Genomic DNA, 17,620 nt, shown 5'->3' with positions numbered 1-17,620 from the left:
AAATTAGAAGAAGACAGAATTTGGCTTAATAGAAAGAAAATAATTCTAATAGGATTTTTAAAAGCAGGAACAGTTTGTCTCAAAATGTTTGATTTTTCTGTCACTGAAACAATTCAAGAAGAGGTTTGATCACAATTTTTCAGGAATCTTTTTATAGTGATTAAGTTTTAACAGTAGTTAGGTCTAGAATTTTTTCCCACCAGAGATTTTAAAATTTGAATGCTACTGAACAACAGTATCTAAATATTTTCTCACCATCAGAGACTTATATCTTTGGAATAAGGTATTATTGTTTCTGGGAATTGTTTTAATCTCCTTTTGGGGAGCAAAATAGAATGCCTCGCTAAGTTCTAAAGTAGTCCCTTTGTGAGCAGGACACATGTCTTTTCATCACAGTACACTTATTGCCTACAACAGTTCCAAGTACACAGTCAACCTATAACAACTCATGTTTGTTTGTTTGTTTGTTTGTTTAATTTTAAAAAGCCAGTGGACCAGTCCTGGTTAATACACTACCCCAGATCCACTCCACCCTGCCTGTTCCTTGGTGTCAACAACATACCTCACTTCCCAAATGGAGGAGCCTCATCTCCCAGCACCCACTGGGTTTCTTACCCCTCCACTAGCTGCATAGGTAGCCACAAAACATAACAAAGAAAGACAGAGGAGTTAATGGGTTTGAGGGTGTACCAGGTGAATTATCTGCCTTCTCCCAAGCTTTCTCCACTACTGTCCCAGGATGTAGTGGTTCTATAAAGGCTTCTCTCAAGGCATATCACATAGCCAAGCAAACAGCCATGTTTCCTTTTAGAAGCTGTGGCCACCTTGTGTTTGTTTTCTCTCTTTTCTTCTTCATTTCTTTTCCCTTTACTCTCACTCCGCTGTGATTATTTGCCCCAGTAAAGCATTGACACATAAGCTTTGTTTCAAGTTTGTTTTTTCAAGGATCTGTATTAAGATAGCAACTGAAATTTTATTGTGAGTTAGTTGATTAAAGGATAACAAATCCATTCTATGAGATCATTTGAAAAAGTGAGCTGCAGGTAAATTTTCATACAAAGAAATAAAGGGAGAATTGATCTGTGGCCTGGAGGAGGCAAAAAGAGCCCTGGAATGAGCAGCAGCATGGGGACAGAAACACGGCCTGATGACAGTAGGTGGACATGAGAGAATGACCAGTAAGAGTCACCTCTATCTCTGTCTAAAGCTTGCCAAAGAAAAGCTTTACTAGTAAACTCACTGCCTTAATCCTCCCCAAACTCCATTAAGCAAACTGCTGGATGATACCATCATTTCCCAAGGCCTTTCTCACAGAGCTTAATTCTCATTATGCTCTCAATCCTGATGCCCATTACTCACCAACTTTCAGCTCACCACCTACGATGACCATGCATGCCACACTCAGAATGTTGCTTCTGTCCACAGGGAATTCTAAAGTCCCCATCACATAGAGGCCTTTGAGAAATGGAAGATCTGTATCCACGAAGACAGTTCTGTCTACAAAAGAAAAATAAATTGCTTACATGTGTAACCAAAACAAGAATTGCCTTCTCTCTTCCATTAATGTACTCTGCAGTTCTCCAGGAAATTCAAGAGCTGCTTATGTTATTACCTATGCCAAGACAGGTGCAGTATCTGGAAGAACAAATAGTTTGGCAAAAGCTAGGCCTTAATAAAAAGGTGGTAGGGTGTTGGTGGGGGCCAGGGGAAGGGGAGGCATGATTAATAAATTCTGCCATTGCTTAACAAACCAAGTATTATAGCCAAAAGGCATTGCTTATGCTCCAAACAGCTGTCTGAAGCCTACCTTAGTGCAAATATACAGATGAAGTTCCAACCGTTTTCCCTGTCTCTTCACTTTGGCTTTAGTTTCAGAGAGGTAGAGAATCACAGAAATGATCTTGGCCTCCAAAGTCAGACTAATTGGAAGTGAATCCCAGCTCTGCTATTTACTAACTATGTAGACTAACAACTTTACCTCTCTGGGCCTCAGTTATCTAATCTGTGAAATACGGATAATAATAAAAATATCTGCTTCATTCATAGGGTTTTTGTGAGGGTTAAATGAGTTAATATACTTATACAGTACTAGTAAGCTATTCTCAATGCTCCAGTTCCCACATGTAAAGCAAAGTGTTCGCTATGTGCTCAATAAGTTCTGAATATTTTCATTATTTGTATGGTTGTCCATTAGCCTGGAATGCTTGTAGAGCTCATTGGACAACATAAAACTTATTCTTCATCTCCCCTTTTATAGATAGTCTCCATACAACTTCAGAAGAATCAGAAGTGTTCTAAAAGTAACAACACAGTAATAAATGAATAAAAATTCTCGTTTAAAACAGTAAATATTTTACATATGCCGAAGTACTGTGTTACTTTCTGAGGCTTAGAAATAGTTCAACACAAATTAAACATATCAAATAAATATTTCTACTTAAATTTCAAGTACAATAATCATTGACACATGTACACATTTTTAATGAATATTGTACACAAAATCTTATGCCTTCTTTCAGGAAACAATGCACCCTGCTGTTCTTAAGAAACCGCTCCCCAAATTAGCTTCTCACGAGTTGTCTTTTCCAGTTCCTGTCTACTTCCCTAGTTTTAAGACAGTCACACTTTCCTGTAGCAGAGACTATAAGGTTGTAAACCAATAATTTCCCTTTTCCTCCTGGGTTCAGATTTAGGCTACTTTTTCCAAATTCTTTTGCAATTAGATGAAGCCATGTGACTGAGTTGTAGTTAGTAAAATGTAGGCAGAATCGAAGTGTAACATCTTTAGGCCTGGTCTATAAATTCTCCTATACGTGCTTTCTCCTTCCCCTTGACTGAACAGTAGAAAAGCGGTTCTCAAGGTATGGTCATGATCCAACAGCATCAACACCACCCACTCATCCATCGGAATCAGCCTCAGTTTTAGCTCTCCTAGTTAGCCATTCTCAGTCTCACCACTGGATCCACCACTCCCCCTGTGGAAATCTCTCTTCCTTTCACTTTCCAATAAAACCTTGTACATTCTTATGATAGAGCACTAAAACGCATTATTGTAATTACATAAATATTATTGTATGTGAGGAGGCAACTGTCACTGGGCTGGTCTCAGCATAATTATGTCTTTCCCTCCTATTATCACTTCCTCAGGTAAAGAGGCTATCTATCTATTTTTAAAAATCCCTAGTGCTTATTGTGACATCAAAGATAAAGACATTAAATAAATGTTGTCCAGATCTGTTGAGTTTAGTTTCCTACACACCTTAAACTCAAGAGTTTATTAGTGACATATAAAACGAATAATCAGGCTAAACACATGAAAATAAATACATAAATTTCACCTCTGGTACTTTACAAACATGCAAAAGAAGACTGAAATATCTAGAGAATGTTTTAGGTTTAACACACATTTTATGGGTTTATGACTTTAATATGACTTAAAAGCATGACAGAAATTATTTTAAGAATGCACTTTTGAAAATAAAAGTTCTACACAAATGGCCTTTACCTCTTCCAACTTATGATGTATTCTACCAATGTTTGGCTGTTGGACCTGATTGTACAAAACAATTAAATTGCTTCAACAAATGCTTTCTATCATCCACATAGTACTCATACAAACATAAAAGCATATTAGCCACCTTCTAAATGTATGCTTTAGTTAAATATGACAATTACATGAAATGTAAATTTCCCCATGGTCTTTATCCCATAACCTCTTAGAAGAAAAAATTTTTAATTGCCCTGCCCACTCCAAATATACAAACAAATTTTCCACAAATCATAGATAGTCCAGCTATTATAAGCTCCATGAGAACAGAAATCATAGCAGGCATTCTTACTTTTATTTGCTTGGCACCTAGTACAATACCTATAACAACTTATGATATTCCAGGTGCTTAAAATTAAAACCAAAGAACACATACATGTGCACACACACACACAGACACCACAAATAAAATTCAATAACTATCAGAGGAAAAGTATAAAATAAAGATAAGAGTCGAAATGTTGCTCTTCTTTCAGTGTCACCTTTCTCTGAAATTGCCCTAGATCTGCCTATTCACCATTTTTCTTTCCTATTTTCTTTCCCCATGATATGCCAAATCTTTCTGGGTAGCAGAAATTCAAAGATGAGTAAGGCCTGTTTCCCATCATCAGATGAAGACAAATAAGCAAATAACTGCAATGCAATATATTTGAATGATAATATACCTTTTTTTTTTTCACTATGTGGAGGTTGACCCCATCTTAATTCTCATCTACTTCAAAATGGAAAATCTATCGATATGCCTCTTAAAACAAAATTTTGCTGAAATAAAATAAACATATGGCTTAAAAAGATTTTTATAAAGGAATCCCACTTTTATCATAATAACAGAGATTATAGCTATCGTTGCAAGTAACAAAAGAATTTATCCTAATGTAGACTCCAGAGAAGATCAGCTGCAGGTTCAAATTGACCAACCCTCAGCTGTAATGGTAGGTTTTGGAGAATTTCTCTTTTCCAGGTGTAGAAAGTTAGAATCAAAGTACCACGTTCTCGAGAAGTAGCACTTTTTCCATGAAATTACTCAAGAAACTTCAGAAAAATCACTCAGAAAGGGTTACTTATACAACTCACTTAAAAACCCGAAGGATAGACTACCTCTGATTTAACTGTGGCCCAATACTTTTCATCTTATCGTGACTTGGCCAAGGCTATTCCATTCTCCTCTGTCAGTGACCAATCTATCCTACTTAAGAGAATGAACACTGGCATATGGAGGGAACCATCTGGAATTTCTGTTGCTCAATGGGAGGCTGATGGGGGAACAGATCTGGAAAGAGACTCCAAAAAGAATTAATGAGTACCAGATGTAATTAAAGACTGCTTTTCCCCCCAAAGGAGCTCAGGACCAGCCATGGGGTGGTGCCTTTTGGTTCCAAATTATACCCTCTTTCTACTCGTTCATCCATCAAGCACTAAACATCCCACCATCTCTATCCCAGTACCATTTGCCAAGCAGTGTTTTGTTTTGTTTTGTTTTGTTTTGTTTTGTTTTGTTTACAGAAAGGATTGTATTTTGACAATTACAAAGATAAAGCTTTAGAAATAATATTGGGAAAGTTAACACATTAAGAAGGAATCACCTAAATTTCCCCATGTATCAAATGCAACAACAAAAGCAACAATAAAAAAGAGGCTTTAGTCTTCTAGAAATGCATTAGCTATCCTTAAGACAAAAAACCTGAGCCAATTCAAAAGGCAGATGTCTCTGATAGAGGGTTTCAGCTTCCTTTGAATCAAGAATACTCTGACTACTATAGTTACAAAGCATTCCATATAATTTCAACACTAGATTTAAACTCAATTTTTTTCCCCAGCAAAGTCAGGGAATCAAGGTCACTATTGTGTAGCATTCCAAGGGTCTGACACTTGTCTAAATCCTGTAGAAATGAGATCAAGGGCGAAGGGCACAGATCTTGGGAATAATGATGGGGTCACATGAACAGACATAATTTAGGGCGGGCAGACCCACTGCTTGTATGGTATTCACTGTATCAGGCCCCATAACTTAGGTGGTGAAGACAGTTTCCACTACAACTCTGCTATTGTCAGGAACACAGCCTACACCAGCTTTGGACATAGCTCAGACTTCTGAGGGAGAGCGATGGCATGCAAGGGCAGAGCAAGACATACAAGGACATACAAGGACTATTTGTGGGCTTGTTATTTTCCATTATGAACCTTCCATAATTAATGAGTTTATTTCTACATTCAGTTTTGAACCCAATACTTTTCCATAAATTTGTGAACCAATGGAAAAATAAATTTTAATGCCATTGGAATCACTATTTAATGACCCAATACTCCTTTATAAAAAAGAAGACTATTTTTAGCTCTAAAGTGACTACTTTAAATATACATATTTACATAATGATTGGTGGTATTTTTTTTTCTCTTGTAGTCTTCTTTAACTTTTGGCGAATCTAACAATTTATCCAAATGGTCGATCACAATTTATGAGAAAGGCTGGCGTATCCAAAAAAAGTACTCCTAAAACAGAATAAAAGTTCTCATATATATCATTCACAGGTATTAAAAAAAGGAAACATGATTGAAAATTAATCTCAAGTAGACTTACAGAGATGATGATATCTATTTATCAAGAATCCATTCTCTTGCGGAAAAAAAGCAGAACAAAGAAGTGCTAGAAGATAGGATGCATTCTTTCTATAACTAAATTCTTATCAACATACTGCTAACTTTATAATCTGCTTTTTTTCATCAAATCTACACAGGTGGTTTCTTTATTCTAATCTGCTTATCATTTTTAAAAAAATTGGTCTTAAAAATAGGCAGAAGAGGCAGTTTTCAAAGTGCCCAGAGGCATATAACTCAAGACTGAAAGCCAGCTTGCTTAAACCTTGAAGAAAAACCATCTGCCTGCTTGGTGTGTATGTATGTGGATGCGGGGGAGGTAGGGTGGGAGGAAAAAAATCTCTCCTCGTTCTCACCTCATGGGAAGAGTCCAATTTAAATTTTGAGTAATAAATTTTCATCCCACTCCCCACATACACTCTTTCTGTGTCTTTCTCAATTACATAGAGACACACATAAATTCCCATAGTAGAATCAACATTTTAAATTATGATATTTTAATTGATCAATAAAATGTTTAACATACAGTGTTTATCTCTTCCTCTAGTCTAAACCATCTGTTCTTCAAAAATATTTGAATCTATTTAATAGGAAGGTTTTTAAGTAAAATTACCAACTGTATCAGATGAATCCTCTGAATCCCAAATTCTGAAAGGAAAATACCAGAAGGTACTGCAGTTTTCATAAAAATAGAAAAGAATCTGTGCCTTCTTTTATTCCAGGCTTTCTTTTGTTTTGTTTTTAAATCTAGATATGGTATTATGCTGCTGTTCTCATCATAAGATCTCAAAGAATTCATAATGGACAACTTGGTGTTGCCATTTTTTTTAAACAATTTTAATATTTAAAAATATTGATGTATAAAAGATGTACATATTTAATGTATACAACTTAATGAGTTTCGATATAAGTATACACTCATGTAATCATCACCACAATCTATGCCATAAACTTATCCATCCAAACTTATCCAAAAGTTTCCTCCTGCCCTTTAAATAATTTAATTTATTATTATTATTATTATTATTATTATTATTGTGTTATGATGAGTACTTAACATAAGATCTACTTTCTTAGCAAATTTTTGAGAATACAACACACAGTTGTTTACTGTAGGCACTTTACTGCATAGTAGATCTCTAGAATTTATTTATCTTGCATAACTGAACTTTGTCCCCTTTGACTACTTCTTCCTCATTTCTCCCTCCTCCCAGCCCCTGGCAACCACTCAATTAAAAAATGGGCAAAGGAACTGAATAGACATTTTTTCAAAGAAGACACAGAAATGGACAACAAGTATATGATGCTCATCATCACCAATCATCAGGGAAATGCAAATAAATGTTACAATGAGATATCCCTCCCACCAGTTAGTAAAAATTTTAGTTTAAAAATATATATATGCTTGTTCACAAAGGATGTGGAGAAAAGGGGATCCCGGCACACTGCTAGTAGGAATGTAAATTACTACAGCCACTGTGAAAAACAGTGTGGAAGTTCCTCAGAATATTAAAATTAGAACTACCATATGATCTAGCAATCCCACTTCTGGATATATACACAAAGAAATGAAAACAGGATCTATCTTAGAGACATATCCCATGTTATTTGAGGTTGCCATGAAACAAGGTCCATAATGCTTTGCTTGCTCAGATATCTTGAATTAAAAAACAAACAAACAAACAAACAAACAAAAATCCTGGGCCTTGCAATCCCTAAGATAACTAAAAGTGAAGAGTGTTTGCATTTTGATAAATTTGAGGTCAGATGTTAAAGTACAGTTTGGCCTTATCCACATAATTCTATTACCTCTACACATCATTAATAAATCCGTATTAACCTGGAGTTTAAAGATAAAATTTCTCTCCAACCCTTGTAGTGAATGATATTTAAAACATATGTGGAAAGGCAGAAACTGGTAACTCTCAGATAATATAATTACTAAATTTTTATATGTTGCAGTTAGTGTTCAAGTCAAATGAGTCACCAAACTTATTTTCCTATGTAGGTGTTTGTTTGTTTCCTTGGTGCGGGAGGTGAGGGTGGGAGGAGGGAAATAACTTCTAGTAAATGAATATATTTTCACACTTTAACCCTGAGGAAAAACATTCTGATGAACCATGAAATAAGTGATTCATTCCTGAATAAGGTTATTTAGGCATAGGTTATGTAGCAAATATTATGTTCAATGTGTTTATTTCCCCATTAGCTTTTTATAAAAAAATAAATCCTTTCTTTTTCTCTCTGCTATATACTAGAGAGGGTGATATGTCCATAAAACTATGAAATTACTTTTCTTTAATGTTATTGATTATTTTTTACTCAAGCTTTTAATTACATTTCTTCTAACAGGGAAAAAAGGACCCAAAACATTATTAAATTTCTTAAAGATAAGATACTTGTATTCTATCTGTTTTAAAAAGATTACACACAGTATTTCATAAATGCATAATTTATGATTAAGAGAGAGTTTAGAATACCTGACTAATCAATATTGAGTAAATAACCTCTATTTTACATTTTAATATGTTGTATCAAATTTTAATTTTGGAGTAAATTAGTCTGCATTTTATGCTCCTAAATTCATAAAAGCTTATATTCTATATAAATACAAAAATTATTTCTCTAGAGGTTTTCATTGTTCTCAACATTTCCATATTTTCTATGGTTATTTTTTTAGAAATTTCCTAAGTCTTTAAGTGTATTTCTTTTTTTTTTAATTCCAATAAATTATATTTATTCAATGCAATGACTTCTTGCTTAGGGGTTCCAAAATAAGTTCCTTTCCTCTTGATTCAAATACTGTACCAAGACCATGATGATTCCTAAAAATGTTATTCACAATTGTAAGTTTTACAATGATAATATTCAGATTTTACAACCTATGCCAAAAGTCTCAATACTCTAAAATATCTCCATATTGCCTGGCAAAGATATTGAAATCTCCTTCTTCAGAGTTAATCCCTCTTTTTAATCCAGGGTGTCTAGAAGTCCCCTAGAGAAGAATAATACAAAAAGAAAAGCATTATTACTGACAATTAAATTTATTCATTCATCCATTCATTCACTTAGTGAGTATTGTCAAGTTTCTCTCAGATACTAATATATGCCAAAGAAACAAATATAAAAAAAAAATAAAACAAGAAGTAAATATTTTTATGAAATTTACCTGGTGAGTTTCTGGTGGAAGAAAGAAGTAGATCTAAATCCTTTTCTCTATTTGCTTCTGACACACACCAAAATATCCATGGCAAGACAAAGGCAATAGTTTAAAGTAAAGAAGACAATATTTGTTTCTCCCTTCATTCTAATGCCCATCCATTCCTGAGAACCCAGAGCCTTTATTTGCTCATAACTCCCTAATGGCCAGAATCCCATTGATGCCTCCACTTAACTACACTCCACATATATCCGGGATCTAAATAGTTCTACAGTTCCAGTTGCTTCTCAACTGTATCCCCATTCTCTCCAGTCTCCATTCACTGATTACTGACTAATAAAAAATTAGTGTAGGACACATATACTGGCTAATTTGTTTATTATCATTTGCTCAAGAAATACTCTGGTGCCATAGAATGCTCACTAGATTAGAATTCAGACAAACCTAAGTTTGAATCCCAAAGACATTCCTTGGGAAATTTTTTTTAGCTTCTCTGATTTTCTGTTCCCCAAGAACAAAATAAGAGAAATAGTACTTCATGGAGGTGACAGATAGTAAGGATTAGGTAAAATACCACATATAAAAGTATCGCAGTGCCTGGCACATAAGGGTATAAAAATATTAGCTATCACCTGTTTTGTATATTCAACATATATTTTTGAGTGTTCTATACCTCTCACTCTGCTGTTTGGTGAGTCAAAGAGACATTACTCTGATGAAACTTAAAATTTTCTGGAGAAAATAGATCTTTAAACATAATCACACAAATTACTACATAGACACAAACTGTGGTAAAAAGGAAAATGCATAATGTGATGGGGAGAGAGTGATCTAGGGAAGTTGTAGTATATATGAAAAATGAGAAATGAGAAAGAGCTCCATACATTCAAAAGACTGGAAAGCAACAAGAATGCCTGGACTGCAGAATTTAGAGGAAAGTGGTGAGAAGTGGGGCTGGAAAGGAAAGCAAGAGAGCAAATCAGGCAAGACGTTGGAGGCTATGCAACGAATTATGATACTTTATCGTAAGAATGACATTGAGCTAGTAAAGGGAAATTACATAATTAATATATATTTTTTTAAAGATCACTCTGGCTGCAGTAGAGAGGAACGGAGTAGATGAGGGCAAGAGTAGAAGGAGAAGAATCAGTAAGAGTCATTCCAGTGGTTCACCTAAGAGGTGATAATTCATTGATTAGGATGTTAAGAGGGGAGATAAAGAAAAGCAGACAGATTTGAGAAATAGAATATGCAAGACTGGCTGAAATGTCAACATCTCTGAGTAATTGGGAATGGAAGATAACGCCATGTACCAGAATAGGAAAAGCTAGAGGAGGAGCAAGTTGGCGGCTGGAAATGGCAGACTTATAGGGGAAAGAATAGAAGCAGGGGATTCTCACTGTACTGTTTAGTCTGTTATACCTATAAATCATCCCAGTAGAGATTTCAAGTTGATCATTGGACATATGTGCCTGGTACTTAGAAAAAAAAAAAGGATTTTCCTGAAATACTGTCTATATGTTGACATCTATCAAACTGTGTTCTCAGTTGTTTGAGTAAATAGCAAAATTGAGAGTGCTAGAAGTTTGAACTTGAAAATTGAGCTCATAGAGTCTCCCAGACACAAAAAGATAGAGACTATGACAAAATTAAAAAAAAAAGGTTTGTAAAACACAGTAATACATTCTGAAGTCCTAATATGCATCTACTTAGGACTTTCAAAAGGAAAAAAAAGACAAAATATCAAGAAGAAAGTCATTAAGAAAATAACATATCGGGGTCGAAAAAAACGTATTCTGAAAATAAAAATAATTCTGAATAAATATATATTCTGAAAAATATTTCTTCAGAAAAATAAAGGATCCAATGAATAAAAGTCCTTAAAGTTTTATAAAGATCAAAATAAATTACATACAAAACATAAAAATCAAATGGATTTCAGTTCCGTGTGGCTAGAAAACAATAGACAAAATCATCAAAGTTCTTCAGTTACTCTATGAATGAATTCCTAGAAGATGAATGTCAGCAAACCAAAAGTAAATCCAGAAAAGAGAAAAATGTAGGATATTAAAAAAGTGGTATGCAGAAAATCAAGTAAAATTTACAGATAAGTCTAAACAATTGATAATGTATAATGTTAAAAACATGTAACTTCAACTAAATCCTCTTCTATAAATTGTGGATAATAATTGTATATCTAATAGGGTTATTATGAGAAAAAGAATGTTAAAGTGTAATTGCACATATATATCAAACATTCAATGAGCGTTTTTATAATCTCTTTAATTTGTACTATTCTGATGGCTAAAAATGAATATTTAAGTTTTTGTTCTTTTATTTTTTATTTTTTTAAATTTATTTGTTTAATTGAAATTATTTAAATATTTTTCCCCGTCTACCTTCCCCCTCCCTCCTCCCTCCTACCCTCTAGTAACCACTAGTCCATTGTCCATGTCCATGAGTCTCTGTTTGTCCTGTTCATTTGTTACTTTAGGTTTATAACCCACACATAAGTGATATGAGGTGATTTTTCAACATTTTCTGTCTGGCTTATTTCATTTAGCTTGGTTATCTCGAGGTCTATCCATGTTGTTGCAAATGGCAGTATTTCATCTCTTCTTATGGCTGAGTAATATTCCATTGTATATATGTACCACTGTTTCTTTAGCCAATCATCTATTGTAGGACACTTTGGTTGCTTCCATGCCTTGGCCACTATGAATAATGCTGCTATGAACATCGGTGTGTAAATATCTTTTTGGATATGAGTTTTCAAGGCTTTGGGATAAACACCCAGTAGAGGGATTGCTGGATCAATTCTTAGTTTTTTGAGAAAACTCCATACTGTTTTCCATAGTGGCTATAACAATTTGCAGTCCCACCAACAGTGTATGAGAGTTCCTATTTCTCAGCATCCTCTCCAGTATTTGTTGTTACTTGTTCTGTTGATTATAGCTATTCTAACAGGTGTGAGATGGTATCTCATTGTGATTTTGATTTGCATTTCTCTAATAGCTAGCGATGTTGAACATCTTTTCATATGTTTATTGGCCATTTGTATGTCCTCTAGGGAGAAGTGTCTGTCCAGTTCTTCTGCCCATTTTTTGATTGGATTGTTTGGGGTTTTTTTGTTATTATTGAGTAGTATGAGTTCTTTGTATATTTTGGATATTAGGCCTTTATTGGAGGCATTGCTTGCAAATATATTTTCCCTTTGAGATGGTTGTCTCTTTATCTTGTTGATGATTTCATTTGCTGAGCAGAAGCTTTTTAGTTTAATGTAGTCTCATTCATTTATTTTTGCTTTTAATTCCCTTGCTTTTGAGGTCAAATTCATAAAATCATCTTTAAGTCCAAGGTCCTTGAGTTTAGTTCCTATATTTTCTTCTATGTATTTTATTGTTTCAGGTCTTATATTCAGGTCTTAATCCATTTTGATGGATTTTTGGTGTGTGGTGATAGACAACACTCTAGTTTCATTCTTTTGCAGATGGCTTTCCAGTTTTCCCAGCACCATTTATTGAAGAAGCTTTCCTTTCTCCACTGTATGCTTTTGGCTTTTTTGTAGAAAATTATTTGCCCATATAAATATGGATTTATTTCTGGACTCTCGATTCTGTTCCACTGGTCCTTGTGTCTGTTTTGCTGCCAATACCATGCCGTTTGATTACTGTCGCTTAGTAGTATAATTTGAAGTCGGGCCTTCAGCCTCATTTGAGTGATGCCTCCAGTCTCATTCTTTTTTCTCAGGATGGCTTTGTAATTCGGGGTTTTTTGTGCTTCCACACAAATCTGATGATTTTTTGCTCTGTTTCTTAAAAAAAAGCCAATGGGATTTTAATGAAGATTGCATTAAATCTGTATAATGTTTTAAGTAATAAGGTCATTTTAACTATGTTGGTTCTTCCAATCCAAGAACATAGACTAACTTTCCATTTTTTCATATCTTTTTCAATTTCTTTTAATAGGGTTTTAGATTTTAATTATATAGGTCCTTCACATGTTTCATTAGATTTATTACTAGGTATTTTATTCTTTTTGTTGCAATTGTTAAAGGAATTATTTTTTCCACTTCCTTTTCTAACACTTCATTGTTAGAGTACAGGAACGCTATAGATTTTTGAACGTTGATTTGGTATCCAGAAACTTTACTGTATTTGCTTCTTGTGGAGTCTTTAGGGTTTTTCTATATAGAGAATCAAGTCATCTGCAAATAGTGACAGTTTGACTTCTTTGTTTCCTATTTGGATGCCTTTTATATCTTTCTCTTGCCTGATTGTACTCGCTAGAACCTCCAAAGTTATATTGAATAACAGGGGCGATGGTGGACAGCCTTGCTTTGTTCCTGATCCTTGAGGGAAGGTTTTTAGTTTTTCACCATTAAGTATAACGTTGGCTGAGGGTTTGTCACATATGGCCTTTATTATATTAAGGTATTTTCGGTCTATACCAATTTCGTTAAGAGTTTTGATCATAAATGGGTGCTGTATGTTGTCGAAGACTTTTTCTGCATCCATTGATATGATCGTATGATTCTTATTTTTTAATTTGTTTATACGGTGTATCACATTAATCGATTTGCATATATTCAACCATCCCCGTGCCTCTGGGATGAAGCCCACTTGATTGTGGTGTATAATCTTTTTAATATGTTGCTGCATTTGATTTGTTGGTATCTTATTTAGGATTTTTGTGTCTGTGTTCATGAGAGAGATTGGTCTGTAGTTTTTTTGTGTGTGTTATCATTACCAGATTTTGGTATCAGAATAATATTGGCCTCATAAAATGAGTTGGGAAGTATTGCCTCCTCTTCAATTTTTTGGAAGAGTTTGAGGAGAATAGGTATTAAATATTCATTGAAGGTTTGGTAGAATTCACTGGTGAAGCCATCTGGTCCTGGACTTTTACTTTTTCGTAGGTTTTTGATGATTGTTTCAATTTCCAGTTCTTGATTCGGTCTAGGAAGGTTGTATTTTTCTAAGTACTGGTCCATTTCTTCTAAGTTATTAAATTTGGCGTTATATACTTTTTCATACTATTCTTGTATGATCCTTTGTATTTCTGCGATATCAGTCATAATTTCCTCTTTCATTCCTGATTTTGTTTATTTGTGTCCTTTCTCTTTTTTCTTTAGTGAGTCTAGCCAGGAGTTTGTCAATTTTATTAACCTTCTCAAAGAATCAGGGTTTTGTTGCATTTATTTTTTCTATTGTTCTTTTGTTTTCAATTTTATTTATTTCTGCTCTAATTTTGATGATTTATTTCCTTCTGCTGACTTTAGGCTTCATTCGTTCTTCCTTTTCTAGTTTTATAAGATGAAGCGTTAGGTTGTTTATTTGGGCTCGTTCTTCTTTTTGGAGATAGGCCTATAATTATATGAATTTTCCTCTTATGACCACTTTTGCCATGTCCCCAAAATTTTGATATATTGTACTATCATTATCATTCGTTTCTATGTATTTCTTGATCTCTCTTTTTTATTTCTTCTCTGATCCAGTTATTCTTCAGTAGTACGTTGTTTAATCTCCATGTATTTGTGGTTCTTCCTGATTTCTTGTTGCAGTTGATCTCTACTTTCAGAGCATTATGATCACAGAATATGGTTGGTATGATTTCAACCCTGTTATATTTGTTGAGGCTATCTTTGTGTCTCAGTATGTGACTGATTCTTGAGAATGTTCCATGTGCACTAGAGAAGAATGTATAAGCAGCTATTTTGGGATGAAAGGCTCTGTAAATGTCAATTATGTCCAATTGGTCTAATGTGTCATTTAAGGATGTGATTTCCTAATTGATTTTCTGTTTGGATGATCTGTCCATATCTGACAGTGGGGTATTTAGGTCCCCTACTATGATAGTGTTTTGGTCTGTTAGTAATTGCTTTATATATTTCGAGGCTCCCTGATTGAGAGCATAGATAATAATAAGTGTTATGTCTTCTTGGTGCATGATTCCCTTTATCATTATGAAGAGTCCTACAGTATCTTTCTTTACCTTTTTTATTTTGAAATTAATTTCATCTGATATTAGTACTGCTACTTCTGCTTTTCTCTGAATGCCATTTGCTTGGAATATCATTTTCCATCCTTTCGATTTTAGTCTATATTTGTCTTTGGAGCTGAGATGTGTCTCCTGGAGGCAGCACATGGGTGTGTTTTGTTTTTTGATCCAATCTGCAACTCTCTGCCTTTTTATTGGTGAGTTCAGTCCATTTATATTTAGAGTGATTATTGAAATATGAAGTCTTTTTATAGCCATTTTATCTTTTGCTTTCTGGTAGCTCGGTGTTTCCATTGCTTCCTTGTCCTTGTGTTTCTGTTTTCTTTATTTTGGTTGGTTTTTGTGGGTTTTCCCTCTGGTCCTTCTTGTTTTATGTTATATACTTTGGTTCTGAATCTTTGGCATGTGGTTACCATTACGAATATGTAAAGGATAGTTATATATATATACAGTCGTCCCTTTTCTTCTGTGTGTGCCTTATCTCTGTTCCCCTTTATGAATTTAGATCTTTGAATCCTTCCCTTTTCATTCTTGTTTCATTTTGTCCCTATGTATGCTGAACGTTCACGACTATCTTGCTATAGCAAATCTCTTCTTATTTTTAAGCTTATAATGCCCTGTTCCTAGTAAGGGTTGTACTCTTCTGCTTCTATCAGCCTGCTAGTCACCTTCTTCCTAGTTATATATATTTTTTGTCATTTTGTTTTAGGCGAGCTGACCCCTTTCAGTATTTCCTGTAGTGCAGGCCTCGTAGTGGAGAATTCCCTCAATTTTTGTATGTCTGGAAAGGTCTTTATTTCTTCTCCATATCTAAAGGAGAGCTTAGCTTGATACATGATTCTTAGCTGGTAGTTCCTTTCACTTAATAATTTGAATATTTGATTCCACTCCTTTCTGGCTTGTAAGGTTTGTGCTGAGAAGTCCGATGATAATCTAATGGGTTTTCTTTTATAGGTTACCATCTTCTTTTCCCTGGCTGCCCTGAGAATTCTCTTTGTCATTGATTTTTGATAATTTCAATATGATGCATCTTGGTGAATGCCTTTTTGGGTTCAGATAATTGGGTGTTCTATTGACCTCTTGAATTTCAAGCTCCAGCTTATTCCTTAGATTTGGGAAATTCTCGTCCACTTTTTGTCTGAAAATGTTTTCTAATCCCTGTTCCTTTTCTTCCCCTTCGAGAATTCCTGTTATTCATATGTTTCCTCTCCTAATGGTATCAGGAGAAATACAATAGTTCTTGTATTTCTCTTTCATAATTTTTCATTCTTCGGTTTCTCTCTTCTTCCTTCTGATTTATTTCTAGATTTCTATCTTCGATATCACTGATCCTTTCCTTCATTTGGTCAACTCTATTTCTCAAGCTTGTTATTTCATTTTTCAACTCTTGCAGTGTGTTCTATATCTCCAGAAGGTCTATTCGGTTCTTTTTGAGGGTTTCAATCTCCTTGCTAAAGGACTCATTCTGCTCATCTAGTTGTTTTTTCCAGTTTCTGAAATCGTTGATATGATTCATTTCAGATCTCATTGAGTTTTCTCAGAAGTACCATCCTGAATTCTCTGTCATTTAAGTTGCATATTTCTATGTCTGTAGGCTTATTTTCTGGAAATTTTTCTCTTTCTTTCTGAGATGCCTTGTCACCTTGGTTGTTCATGGTGTTTAACAGACTATTTCTCCTCCTGGGCATTAATGAAAGTGTATTCTGATTATTTTTCCAGAAAGATTTATTATATAATCGTCCCTAGACTGTTGCAAAGCAGGTGTTTTTCTTTAGGTTTCCAGTAAGTGGCATCTAAGCCTCTTGGATCTCTGCTTTATATAGTGTTAATAATGTCTTTTTTTTCCTTATAAATGTTTAATCATGCTCACTACCCTCAGTCTCAGTTCCTGTCAGTGTTAGCGACAGTTTTGGTAGCGTTTGCGTGGATTCTTCTGGGGCTCTGCGGCATTCTGTCTCAGAGGGTATGAGGGAAGGGCTCTCTGGGTTGGGAGATGAGGGCTGCATCTCAGCCTTGGTTTTGCAACCCTGGCTGGTAAAAATCAACTCTTGTTTCTCTGCCGTCCCCACTTTCCTGCCATCACCATTTCTCTGCTTTCTGCCCTGATGACTATGCCCTTCTGCTGGCCACGTGGAGCTCACAGCTCTCCCAGGCAGGGCTGTTCAGGGAAGTCAACGCATCTTCTCCCTTCTCCTTCCTTCTACAGGTAGCTCCCGTGGCTGCAAGAGGCAGCGTCTTTGTTTCTCCCAGTCCACCACCTCACACCCGGGGTTCTGACTTGTGGTAGCTCTTATGTGCAGATACCATGCTCATATATG

The 17,620-nt window shown here is 34.9% G+C and overlaps 1 protein-coding gene across 1 annotated transcript in view; it reads right to left on the bottom strand.

Annotated features, from left to right (window-relative positions):
- Positions 1-17,620, bottom strand: part of PKHD1 (PKHD1 ciliary IPT domain containing fibrocystin/polyductin) — a 411,516-nt gene that overhangs the window by 143,874 nt on the left and 250,022 nt on the right. Inside the window, exon 53 of the mRNA XM_039853082.1 lies at positions 1,360-1,497. Coding sequence (XP_039709016.1) covers positions 1,360-1,497 — 138 coding nt within the window. The remainder of the gene's footprint in view (positions 1-1,359; positions 1,498-17,620) is intronic.

This window comes from Pteropus medius, unplaced genomic scaffold (assembly GCF_902729225.1).
Source record: "Pteropus medius unplaced genomic scaffold, Ma_sr-lr_union100, whole genome shotgun sequence".
Lineage (NCBI taxonomy): Eukaryota > Metazoa > Chordata > Mammalia > Chiroptera > Pteropodidae > Pteropus > Pteropus medius.
The sequence above is the reverse complement of the archived record's forward strand: the minus strand, read 5'-3'. Positions and strand labels throughout refer to the sequence as shown.